Here is a 13,908-nt window from a genome sequence, read left to right as displayed (position 1 = left end):
ACCTCAACAAGACATGCATACAGGTTTCACAGAATCGGTGACCACATTCTGTCTGCTTAGGATTACATAAAATGAGGTGACACTTTTCACACTTATATTTGTCTTCCACAGGCTTCACAAATTTTTCTTTGTATCCCCCTTGTTCTGGGACATAAATTGATACACCAGCACCACGATCAGGATTTGCTTTTTGTTGTACAGTTTGCAAAGGAGCAGGAGGATCCATCTTTTTACTGGAATCCATTTTAGAAGAGAAAAATTCTGCAGAAGAAAAAGAAAAGTATACAATTAGTAAGTGAAGTGATAATACAAATATCAGAAAGAGGGATCCCCTAGGACATATGACACCTAAATTCATAGGTACTATAATCTCCATCTTATAGATAAAGAAACCAAATAGTACACAGAATGTTACTTGTAATGCCAGTAAGCTTAAAAAGCAGACTCTAGCAATTTTTCTATTATACAACATTATCTGGATTTGAGTTTTCATTCTTCCAACTATTCAAATGAAACCCTAGGTATATCACTCAACCTCTGAGTTCTTCATCTGAAAATTAAGGATCTAATTAAATTTTCAAAACGAATTATTAAATTCCCATTATATGCAAAGGCTATGTGTTAGACAATTCTTCCACTTAAATTTTTTTCCTGCAGAAGGGGCAATTGATATATACAAAAATAACTAGAATAAAATTAAACACATAGAATAAAGCTTAGTGGTATAGAACAGAGCTCTATAGCTCTCTATAGCTATACAAAATAGAGCTCTATAGAATAGAGCTTAGTGGTATAAGTGGCAGTTGAATGGCAGTGTACAGAGTGCTGGGCCTAGAGTCAGGAGGACCTGAATTTAAATCCAGTCTCAGCTAGTTAGTAATTGTAGAATCCTAGAAAAGTCACATAACTTTATTCATCTCAATTTCTTCATTTGAAAAATGATCTGAAGAAGGAAAAGACAAACCATTTTGTTTTGTAAAAGTTGTAAGGAGACTTGGAGATCATCGAATTCAACTAATTCATTTGATGGAGAAGAAAACTGAGGCTCCAGTGAAGTAGCCTGAGCAACACCTAGCTACTTGGAACAGGTCCTTTCACTTCAAATTCAATACTCTTCCCATTACAACACAGAGGGGAAGTTCAAACATAAAAAAAATTTAAGAAGAGAGAAATCACAAAGTCAGATAACAGCTTGTTTTAAAAAGACATGGAGATTTTAGAGGACAAAGAACTTAGTGTGAATGTCACAGAGGAATACACTGCATTGAGAAGAACAATGTCCAGAACTAGGGAGGGCACCGTTATTCCAAACCAGGTCATATATGAGGAATTAGTTCAGTCTTGGTCCTTACTTCTTCATTCTTCAATGAATGGAAAACCAGATTGCTAAAGGATCTTGAAATGATGTCATATAAAGAATAGATGAAGGAAAGAGAGATGTTAAGCAAGGTGGAGAAAAGACTTAAGGAAGTCATGCTCATTATTTACAAATATTTGAAAAGTAATTGCCTGGAAGAAGGATTAGATTTCCTTTGCTTGACCTCAGAGGGCAGAGATAGGAATAAAGGGAAGAAGATGCAGAAGCAAATTTAGTCTTAATATAAGAAAAGATTTCCTAACAATTAGAAGTATCCAAAATTGGAGTGGGCTGCCTAGAAAAATGATTCTTCCTACTCTGGATGTCTTTAAGCAAAGGATGTGGTAGAGAGGATTTTCAGCCAGCAATAGATTATATAACATTATATGATCTTTGAGATCCCTTCTGATTTTGTGATACTTTCAAGAAGAGGCATCCCCAGGAACACCTCCAGGGCTGGCTTGAAGGAAGTGAAGGACATACAGAGAAGTCCCAGAAGAAGTCCATTCCAGGAAAGAGAGAGGGGATGTACAAATGTAGAGGTAGAAGAGGACAAGTTGAGAAGAGTCCAGTATGAGAATATGATTGGGGAAGAGGATGAAATTATACTGAAATGGGAGGTTAAGAATCAGATTACAGAAGACTTTGAATGTCAAGTTATAGAGTTTGGATTTTATTTGGTAGATAAGGAGGAAATATGGAAACCTTTTGAGCAGCAATGTGACCAAACCTGTCCCTTATGAAGATTATTATGAAGATGGGAAGAAGAATCACTCAGTCAACAAGTCCTTTTTAAATTCTGATTCTGTGTCAGACAAGTGTACTAGATACTAGGAATATAAGGACATAAAACAGTCCTTGCTCTGAAGTAGTTTATTACCTTATCAGGGGACATAATATGAACTTATAAAAATACATACCATATATGCAGAAAATAAATAATGTAGTCTGGAGCCAGGTAGCAAAGGTCTTAAATGCCAAACTGAGGGATTTGATCCTGGAGGTAACTGAGAGCCACTGAAGTCTACTGAGCAAGAGAATAAGGTGGCCAGATCTGTGCTTTAGATGCACCATTTTGGCTTCTGTGTGGAAAATGGATAGGAAAAAGGAGAGATTTGAGGAAGGAAGATGAAGTAGTAGTCTACTGTAATAGTTTAGGAGAAATGTAATAAAGGTCTGAAGGTGGTGACTGTGGCAAAGGGGAGATAGAAGTGAGAAATGTTATGGTGGCAAAATCAGCAACTGATTAGATATATAAGAAGGGGACAGGAGAGGAGAAGGAAAAGAGAAAAGAAGGGAGGGAGGGAAAGAGACCAGGAGAGTCAGAGGAGTTGACTATGACTTCAAGTTCAAGACCTGAGATGATTGTGAAGATGGTGATCCCTTGGTAGAAATAATAGGGAAGTTAAAAAGGTAGGTTTAGGGCAAAAGAGAATTAAATTCTGTTCAGACTAGGTCAAGTTTAAGATACCTATAGTAAATACAGTTTGAAATGTTTAATAAGAGTTGTTGGTACAAGATTAGAACCTAGAAGAGGAACTAGAACTGGATGTATATTTGGGAGCCATTCACACACAGAGATCATAAATGAACTCATGTGAGATTTCAAAAGTAGAAAAGAAGAATCAGGACAAAGTTCTGGGATATGCAATTAGGATGCATTCATATGAATGATTAATAAACAAAGGAAATTGAGAAGAAACAGACAGGTAGGAGTATGACGAGAAAGAAGTGCCTAGAAAATTCGGGTAAGCTACAGTATCCAGAAGGTGAGGTGGGAATCAGTGGTTGTTGAGGGGTAATAAAGATGAGGTTTGAGGAAAGATCATCAAATTTGGAAATTAAGAGTTCAATGATAATTCTGGAGAGAGTAGTTTGAGCAACAAGGGAAGGAAAAAAACTTGTGAAAGATTGAGAAGTGATAGGAAAGGAAGTGAAACAACCCCTTTTCTAGGATTTTGATTATGAAAAGGAGAGATATAGAATGACAACTTCAGGGAAGAGTAAGATTAAATAAAAGTGTTTTTTTTAAAGATGTTGCAATCTGGGCACTTTTGCAGTTATCAGGGAAGAAGTTAGAAAGGAAAAGATTAAACATTAGAAAGAATGATTGTAGGGATAACCCGGTGAAAGAGAAAGGAGAGCACATGAGAAAGGAGAAAGGTCACTTCATCAGAGACTGGAATAAAGGAGAGAGTGAAGGGATGTTAAAGGTATTTGAGTTACAGAGAAGATAGAACTCAAGGCAAATAGCCTCTAAATTCTCAATAAAACATAAAGTAAGATTCTTTGCTGAGATCAGGCTTGGGGAAGAGATTGTGTAAGAAGCATGAGGATATAATAAAAGGTTTCAAACAGGATGCTATGGAGAGTTTGACAGAGAATTAATTAGGAAGGAGTAAAAGGATCACTTTGCAACCAAAAGGCCCCAGTTACTGTTATGTAATATAAATATGTGGTGGACCTGGCCCAACAGTGGATAACTGCATAACTCTCTTAATTTAGCAGCATGTCAGTATGAGGCAGTAGGTGGAGTTATCCAGGGCAGTGGTTTTACAAAGAGGCAAGGTATCTGACACCATTTCTACATGCTATAGTGGATGAAATGCTAAATCTGGACTCAGAAAGATCTCAGTCCAAAATCACTGGCTGGGTGACTATGGGTAAGTCATTTCAATTCTGTTTTAGTTTCATCAACTGTAAAATGAAAAAAATAATAATAATGCTGCCTTTCCTCCCTTGGATTGTTGTGAGGAGCAAATGAGAAGATATTTGTAAAGTACTTAGCCAGAACCTAGAACAGTGGGTACTTGTTTCCTTCCTTCCCTCTCTTAATTCCTTCCTCCTTTCAAGGAGTCTCTAAACATGACAGAAGGGAAGGGCCAGAGGTTACCTGGCAACACCTTTCTTCAGTCTGTTCTTAAGAGAGCCTTTGGACAAAGAGGTTCAAGTTTTCTGAGTTTTACCTTAAAGACTCAGTATTCCCCACCTTCTTCATAAGAGGGGTGAAAAAAGTTCATTGCCCTACTTCATTTTAAGAAGTCATTCTCAAACCAAGTCACTAGGGTAGAAAAGGGTAGATGTGGGTGCTTGAGGAAAAATCAACATGCATGTTGAAGGCCCCTAATGTAAGAATGGAGAGGAAAACTGTGGGGGGGGGGGGTCAGAAGATAACAGCCACAAGATCTGGATCTACTGAACCTTAGAAGAGAGATTGCTGAAGGATATTAGCAGAGAAAGGATCTGGAAGTGGCACTGGGCAATGGGGAGTGTGCCAATTTTTCCTCCATTAAGAGACATGAAAAAATGTGCAACAAGTACCGGAAAGGATGGCCAGAAGATAGCCTCTGAGAGGAATCAGCTCTTCTTGAGTGCCAGAAGAGGCAAGTTTAAGGCTATTTACAAACATTTGGGTAAAACTATAATAACTGCAGTGGGATCAAAAAGAAGAGATATTGTAGAAATAGACTCAAACAGGGATTGCCAGTTGCTTAACTGTAGATAACTCATTTCAAGTCTGAATGACTCATAGTCAGTCAATAAACATTTATTAAACACCTACTGTCAACCACTGTGTTAAGTGCTGGGGATAAAAAAAAGGCAAAAGATAGTCTCTGCCCTGGAGAACTCCTCACCTAATGGGAGGATACTGCAAATAGGAAAAAAATGTAGAAATAAACTATATATAGGGAAAATAGGAAATAATTAAAAGAGGGAAGTTACTAATTAAGTGAGGTTAGAAAAAGTTCCCTTCTATAGATGGAATTTTCGTTAGGACTTAATGGAAGTCAGGAAGATGAGGAGGAAAGGTTTTTCAGGCATGGAGGAGGCAAAGAAGATGCTTGAAGCTGAGAGATGGTTTGTCTTGTTAATAAACAGAAGTAGTTAAAAGGATAAGCAGATTGACAGTGGAGGTTTGAGAGATGTTGATAGAGACAGGAATACTATGAGGAACTGGAATAGATGTGAGGAGAAAGTTCCTTCCTTCTTCTTCTTCACCCTCTTTTTTGCCTTTATTCTTGTTGCTCCAGCAAGAAAATCATATTTTTAAGTCATCAATCTCTTCCAACATGACATAAATCATCCAATACATAGCTACCTAAACTGTGAGTTATACAACATACTGTTCTGGATATATGGACTGTCAATTCATTTTTAGTGCACTCAAGGGATTATGAAGAGATAATATAGAACACCACAAGAAGAAATAACTTCTGATTAGTCAAGAAGGAAGCCATGGCAAGAATAGCTACACTACAATACAGAAATCATATACTGTAGTAGTTTTCTCTTTTATAATTTATATTTCCCTTAAACCAATGTTAAAATCAATTTTCAGTCTCATAAACCACATTTAAGTGATCCTGATGAAAGTTGCCCAAGAAGAACAGGCAGAGATGACTTGCAATTTGAAATGTTGAAGATAATGTTGAAATTGATGAGATCACAGGCCATATACTTAAGTAATTAAGATACTATATTGGCAGGACTGCAAGGATATGGGGCAAAAATTTGTTAATGTGAGTAATTAAAAAAATGGTCTAGAAATACATCATATGCTATAAGAGGAGGCAAAACAATGTACATATACACATCGACACACCATTGCTAGAAATGAAATGCTGCCTAAGGTCCCTAGCAGGGGAGAACTAACAAATTCCTTAATTAGAAGACTTATGTATACTTAATTAACTTAAGACTAACCTTAGGACATTAAGAAAAAATAATAATTGACTCTGTCCCTGCTTAAAAATTAAAGATGTAAAATTCACACACTATAGGAATTCAAATAGAGTGTTTAATTATCAACATGTTGATTGACACTAATGACCAACAATGGTAGAAAATTTTATTATAACTAATTAATTGATAATACATATAAATAGTTTTGCATTAATAAATATGCAAATTGTTCATTCCAATTATAAGTTAAGTGGATCACAGATTCTATTAGGATTTGAGAAGTTTTCTAATCTAATCTCCAAGAAGCCCTATGAAGAAATAATTTTTGGAATATCCCTGAAAAAAAATTAATCAATAAGTATATAGCAACTATTATATGCCAAACATTATGTTGAATGTTAGTGATAGTAAGACAAAACTGAAATAGGTCCTGTCCTCAAGGAACTTACTTTGGAAACAACAGGCATATAAATATATATAAGTTTTTGAGGGGTAGGACACTAACAATTGGGGGGAATCAGGAAAAGATTCATGTAGTAGGTATCATTCATGTGTCATGGGAAATCACTGGAATTTACTGAGTAGGGGAATGACAGAGTCAAAACTGCTTTTTTAGGAAAACCATTCTGGCAGCCCAAAACACCATTGTGGTGAAGAACTGTTAGTATAATAATTTGCTTGCTAATTGGTCATAAACCAAAAAATATTATGGAAATATGAACAATTTTATTTATGTAATTTAATATTTCTTATTTCTACAGGAATAGACAGCTTCATTTTAATCAAATGTGAGCATTTGACTTCTTTATTCAATATTTCAGTTAAAATTTTAGCAAATTCATTCTTCTATTCAGTGTTCAATAATCTAAGGCTATTCAGAAAATATTATTTGATGAGACTTGCTGGATGATAAAGAACAAAATCCTACTGAGGCAGTGATACAAACCTGACTGTGTAGTAGGAGAAAACATGGATTGGGAGTGAGGAGACCTGGGTACCAGTACTGATTGATTCCTTCTTTCTTTCCTTCCTTCCTTCCTTCCTTCCTTCCTTCATTTTATTTGTTTCCCAATTATATACAATAGTAGTATCTACATATAACTTTTTTGTAAGGTTTTGAATTTTACAATTTTCCCCCCTCCTCCCTTCCCCCCCACCACAGAAGGCTGTCTGATAGTCTTTATATTGTTTCCATGCTATACACTGATTGAAACTGAATGTGTTGTAAGAGTAAACATAAATCCCCCCCCAAGAAGATCAGAAACCTCAAGAATAGAAAGAGAGGGGAAAAAACCAAAAATGTACTTCAGTTGGTGTTCAGATTCCAATGGCTCTGTCTCTGGGGTGAGTTGCTTTCTTTATCATAAGTCCACCAGAGAAGTTGCTTCAATATTTTGCCCACAGTTGCTATTACTAGCTGTATATCCCTCCACTCTATTCCTCCCCACTCTCATTTATTCCTATTCTCTCTCTCTCTCCTTTTATCCTGGCCCTATCCAAAAATATGTTGTATCTGAGTACCCTCTCCCTCAATCTTCCCTCTCTTCTATCACCCATTCCCAGCTTCCTTCCCCCCATTCCCCCTTATCCCGTCCCTTTCTTCCCATTTTTCTCTAGGGTAAGATAGATTTCCTCACCCTATTAACTCTGAGCTATTTCAGATAAGAATGAAGGCTCATTCATTCCCCCTTGCCTTCTCCCTTTCCACTCCATTGGAAGTTTTTTTCTTGACTCTTATGTGAAATTTCTTAGTTTCTTCATCTTCTTTCCCTTCCTCCCAGTACTTTTATCAACCATTGACTCCTTCTTTTTACTACATTATACCATTATATTCTGCTCCTTCCTTTGTCCTGTCTATATATGCTCCTTCTAACAGCTCTTATAAATGAAAAAGTCCCATGCAGGACTACAAACAGTTCAATATCATCAAGTTCCTCATAGTTAGTCCTTCTCTTCCAACCCCCTCTATGGTTCACCAGAGTCCTATACTGGGAGATCAAACTTTCTGTTCAGCTCTGGTTGTTTCAATAGGACAGTTTGAAAGTCCCTGAAAGAGGATGTTCAGTTTTTCTGGGTAGTTGATTCTCAGTTGTAAACAAAGATCTTTTGCCTTCTGGAGTATCATCCAATCCCTAAGAACCCTTAATATAGATGCTGCCAGATCCTGTGTAATCCTGATTATGGAGCCTCGGTAGTTGAATTGTTTGTTACTGGAAGTTTCTCTTTGATTTGGGGTCTTGGTTATTTCATCTCCACAATGAAAAAGGAGTTGAATGAACTTTAAGGGTCCTTTAAGTAAAAATAATGAACGAAAAGATTTTACAACTGGTGTATAGTTTACCACAGAAATTTTCTAGCTAGGGATTTAGAAGAGTAGAAAGAGAATTACTGATTAACTTTCTGTAACCTCATAGAACTGGGAGAGAAAATTTTTCCTTTTAGGCAACAAGTAGGTATTTTGACTGGGGAAGGTTACAACTACCATGCTGGAACTGGAAGTGTTTCCATTATTTCCTGAGGTTTTCCTAATTTAATGGAAAATTACTCCTTCAGATCAGAGGAGCTGAGCAATAAGTGGGAAAGTCAAGGCAGAGGGGAAGAGTCAAGGACTAAGTGGGGAGAAATAGCTTGATCCAGACAATGGTGGTGGCCACGAGGAGTGACACAGCTTAGCAGCACAGTCAAGCAGCATAATGTCACCACTGTACTACACAACCAAAATAAGCCAGGTACTATGGAGAAGAAATAAAACACATGATTCTTTACAACAATATAGTCATAGGTGTTCAGTGAAAAAGGATGTATTTTACAGCCGTATGAGAAACCAATGATCAGTTTTCCTCAGGCTTATTAATGGCCATATGAAGAAGACTAGTTAAAAAGTTTCCTAAGGCTTGTTTGGCAAATATGGGATAGATGTAAGAACATCTTTGTAGATTAGCCACAAGTTTTATAACTTGGTAACAAGAACTCCCTTCATAATTTAGCATGTCTTATTTCTGAGATAAGCTTTTTAGCTAGATAGAAATCCTTAAGAGAAGAAGTGGGGGAAAGAGGAAGGGAAAAATTATGTGATAATTTGGAGTATTTTAAGAGTTCTTCTTTTGAACAATAACAGTACTTTATAATGTTTAATGGCAGCTGGTTCAATATCCTGCTATTATCGAACTTACACATTTGCCCAACCCAGCAAAGCTGTGTTGCCTTGATGGTGGCTGAGTTCCAAGGCTTCATTGTCTGGGAAATGTATATTGCCTTTTAATGTTTTTAGAATACCTCAAGGGTGATGCTGATGAAAAGAATCTGGCACATTTGAAGCTAAAATAGAAATTAATTCACCCAATCACAAAATCATTTCAAGAGGCAATATTCCACTCATACAAGAAAAGCAGATGAACAGATAACTGTTTCAAATAGACATAAATTTCTCATAAGAATATTCTTCCAATGATAATTTGCTAAGTTAAAAGAAACCCAAAGCTTACGTAGAGGTCAATAATAAAACCATATCCTTTTTTTTTTTTTTTGCAATGGAGGGCCTAACTTGTTCAAATAAAGTCCTAGAAAAGCTAAAAGTCAGCAGGATAGATGAATATGTAAAAAAGTAAAAAAGTGCTGCTTGAATTTTATCAAAAATCCTAAAAATCTTCTTACTAAGAGATTAGTATTTTTGCACTTATTATATTACCAAAGAAGGTTGTAGAGAAAAATACCCTAACATCATAAATTTTCAGCTAAAATAAGGGTTGAGATAAATTACAAAACTACTTCCTCTTGAGAACAGAAGAAAAACACATACAAAACATGAAACTCCTAATAGATAACTAATTTAGATCCTAAGAGATTTCCTCATTTACATTTACATATTATTACTTCAACTATTCTGCAATAGAGCTATTTAGTATATTGCTGAACTTAATCTCACTGTGAAGCTATATCATAACAATGATCCTAGGTTTTCCAATGCTTTGCCTATGGAGTAAAATCTTTGGGAAGTCCACCAAGCTAAGAGAGTTTTGAGTCCAGTCCAGTGACAAACTGAATACACTGAAGACAGGTTTAATTAAGTACAAAGCAGTTCAGCACCTGATGGCTGACCACATGGTGATGAATTGCCAAGGCAAGGCATAAAACAAGGAAAATGTAAAATGTCTTCTTCCTGTGCAAGTGTTGTGTTTATTGACAATAGAATGGTGGAAAAGGGGTCAGAGGATGTTAAGAATCATAGTATTCTGACCATTAACATTAACTTGGCACACTGAATAGGAGATCCTTCAAAAATCAGTAACTTGACATACTATATTTCTATAGGAAATGAAACTTATCAATTATGATATCCTTGTTATAAATAAAATCAGAAGAATCACATATTTGGAGATAAAAGGGAACTTAGAGACCATTTAATATAACCATCTCATTTTACAGTTGAAGAAACTAAGGCCTAGTGAAACAAGAACTAAGTAGTAAAGCAAAATTTCAACTCCTTTGATTCCAAATCCATAAAAAATTGTAGCTAAATAGAAGAGCTCACAGTTTTTCCCTGAATAGACAATTAAAAAAAATTGGCATACAAAGCAACAAGAAATAGCATTTAATTGGACATGTCATCATCTTGTGTTGTAGTACTCATGCTGAGCTTCATATCTATCTATCAAGATAACTTTTTAGAAAGTCAAAAAGTACTGGTTATCACAAGTATCAAAAATGTTTTAAAAGATTCTAAACTAAGACATTATTATGAGAAAGTATCACTTAGTTCAGTCATTGTTGATGCCTTTTCTTGTCAGTGTCTTATGAAATATTCTAGGGTATTAATAGCTTTTTCTGAACACTTGCAGTTATTTGGTGCAGTATATAGAGCATCAGGTTTGGAGTCAGGAAGATCTGAGATCAGACACTAGCTGTTGATTCTAGGCAAGTCACTTAATTCTGTTTGCTTCAGTTTCCTCAGCTGTAAAATGGACCAAAGAAGGAAATGGCAAACCACTCCAGTATCTTTGTCAAGAAAACCTCATTTGAGGTCATGAAGACTTGGACACAACTAGAACAACAACAGAAAAGTTTTTTTGTTTAAAATTAAATTTTTTGTTAGTCATGTACAGTATTTTCTCAAAAATGTCTCCTGTATATCCTTAACAAAATTATAAAGTCAAGAAATCATCATCAAATAATTCTCTCCTATTCACTTGATTGATTAAAAATTATATTTTTAAAAACATGATTCCTGACACAGTAGGTACTTAATAAATGTTACTGATTGATTGATTCTAAAAACTGACTTATCAGAAAAAGGGGGTTCTCTTAAATCTATGACACACCCCCAACAAGGAGTTTCCAATCATATAGTATCATCATAAAAGATTCCTTGTGAGGTAGAACAAGAGATACCATCATTCTATGATTCCATTTATGTAATAATGTCAAAGAGACATTAAACACAATTGTATATTCACTAATATATTCAGTACTATCTTGGAGGTTATCTAATGCACAGTTCAAATGGAAGAGAAATTTCTTATGTATGGTGCTGCTTTTCAGATACTCTATTTGCTAACAGAAGCACAGAAATGTGCTAACACAAGGCATTACAAAGATTCTTTAGTAAGATCCATAACTACTTAAAAATTTGGTCAATATATGCTCTAAATCATTAATTACTAGAGAAATGCAAATTAAAGGTTCTCTGAGGCACCACCTCATGCCTCTCAGATTGGCCAATATGACCAGAAAGGATAATGATCATTGTTGGAAGGGTTGTGGAAAATCTGGGACACCATTACACTCTTGGTGGAGCTGTGAATTCATCCAACCTTTCTGGAGAGAAATTTGGAATTACGCCCAAAGGGCAACAAAAATGTGCATACCCTTTGAGCCAGCAATACCACTACTGGGTCTATACCCTGAAGAGATGATGAAAAAGGGTAAAAACATCACTTGTACAAAAATATTTATAGCAGCCCTATCTGTGGTGGCAAAGAATTGGAAATCAAGTAAATATCCTTCAATTGGGGAATGGCTTAGCAAACTGGTATATGTATGTCATGGAACACTGTTGTTCTATTCGAAACCAGGAGGGACAGGATTTCAGGGAAGCCTGGAGGGATTTGCATGAACTGATGCTGAGTGAGATGAGCAGAACCAGAAAAACTCTGTATACCCTAACAGCAACATGGGGGTGATGTTCAACCTTGAAGGACTTGCTCATTCCATCAGTGTAACAATCGGGAACAATTTTGGACTGTCTGCAAAGGAGAGTGCCATCTGTATCCAGATAAAGAGCCATGGAGTTTGAACAAAGTTCAAGGACTATTCCCTTTAAATTAGAAAAAAAAAACCCAGATATATTATTGTCTGATCTTGTTACTTCTTAGACTTCTTGTCTCTTCCTTAAGGATAAGATTTCTCTCTCAACACACTCAATTTGGATCAATGTACAACATGGAAGCAAAGTAAAGACTGACAGATTGTTTTCCGTGGGGGGGGGGGGGGAGGGAAGTAAGATTGGGGGGAAAATTGTAAAACTCAAATAATATCCTTAATCTTTAATGAAAAGAAAACCTTAAAAAATTTGGTCAATATAGAAATTTATATAGGAAAATCTAAATGAATAAAAAATGTTTTTGTCCAAATACTTGGGTATGTAGGTACCTAAATGCAGGTAAATAAATGGACTGTCCATTGAACTGGTTAAATCAATACAGCTATCTTTTTTTTTTTTTTTTTTAGGTTTTTGCAAGGCAAATGGGGTTAAGTGGCTTGCCCAAGGCCACACAGCTAGGTACTTATTAAGTGTCTGAGACCAGATTTGAACCCAGGTACTCCTAACTCCAGGGCTGGTGCTTTATCCACTGCGCCACCTAGCCGCCCCCAATACAGCTATCTTAAACAAATATCTTTCTTCTTAATTTCCCTATTATTGTGAAGGATAGCATTATCTTTGTAGTCACTATGGTAGACTTAACAACTTATCATCTTCAAATTCTCATTCTCACTCACCAACCCCTAGCTAATCCCTCCTAAAATTCTGTGGATTCTACCTTTCTCTTTCTCTAAACTTCTCTTGAAGTCTGACATTGCCACCACCCTAGTCCAGAACTTCTTCACCTCATAACTGGACTCCTTCAATAGCCTCTTGGTTGATTTTCTGCCTCAAGTCACTCTGTCCTCTAGTCCATCCTTGACTCAGCTCTCAAGTTAATGTTCCTAAAGTGCAGATCTGATCTGACCATTTAAGCCCACTATTTAATCAACTTTAATGGCTCCCTATTGCCTCCAGGATCAAATAAAGAAATCTTCTATTTTTCACTATCTTCAACCTTTTTACTTCTCTCCAACTTCTGATTCTGCCCATCATTCTCTTTTCCTTGATAACACTCTTCTCTCTAGGTTTTCATGACAGTGCTCTGCCCTGATTCTCTTCCTACCTGTCTCACTACTCCTCTATCGCCTTTGCTCACTAAGTAAGAGTCTCCACCCCAGGCTCTGTCCTATACTATTTTCTCTCTATACTATTTCACCTAGGGATCTCACCAGTCACCATATGTCAGTGACTCTTAAGATCTTCCAGTTAGCTTTAACCTCTCTGGTAACTTCCAGTCTCTCAACTCCATCTGTAAATCCTATAGACATCTAAACTCAACATTTCTCAAACTGAACTCATTCTCTTTATCCCTTCCCCAACCTCCCCCTTTTCCTAACATTCTTATGACTGTATAAGGTACCACTACTGTCTCTGTAACTCAGGCTCAAAATCTAGCTGTTACCTCAACTATTCTCTCTCCCCTCCTATATTCAAGTCCTGTTGATTCTACCTTTTAATATCTCTGTTATATGCCCCTTTCTTTCCTCAGCCATTGCCATCACCCTGG

General features: G+C 36.3%; 1 protein-coding gene across 4 annotated transcripts in view; it reads right to left on the bottom strand.

Annotated features, from left to right (window-relative positions):
* Positions 1-13,908, bottom strand: part of TRAF3 (TNF receptor associated factor 3) — a 167,908-nt gene that overhangs the window by 53,420 nt on the left and 100,580 nt on the right. For all 4 annotated transcript variants that reach the window (XM_074213155.1, XM_074213154.1, XM_074213158.1 and 1 more), the window contains one exon: positions 3-261. In XM_074213155.1, the coding sequence (XP_074069256.1) occupies positions 3-244 (242 nt within the window). In that variant the 5' untranslated portion in view covers positions 245-261. The remainder of the gene's footprint in view (positions 1-2; positions 262-13,908) is intronic.

This window comes from Macrotis lagotis, chromosome 1 (assembly GCF_037893015.1).
Source record: "Macrotis lagotis isolate mMagLag1 chromosome 1, bilby.v1.9.chrom.fasta, whole genome shotgun sequence".
NCBI lineage: Eukaryota > Metazoa > Chordata > Mammalia > Peramelemorphia > Peramelidae > Macrotis > Macrotis lagotis.
This window is presented reverse-complemented; position numbering and strand designations above follow the sequence as displayed.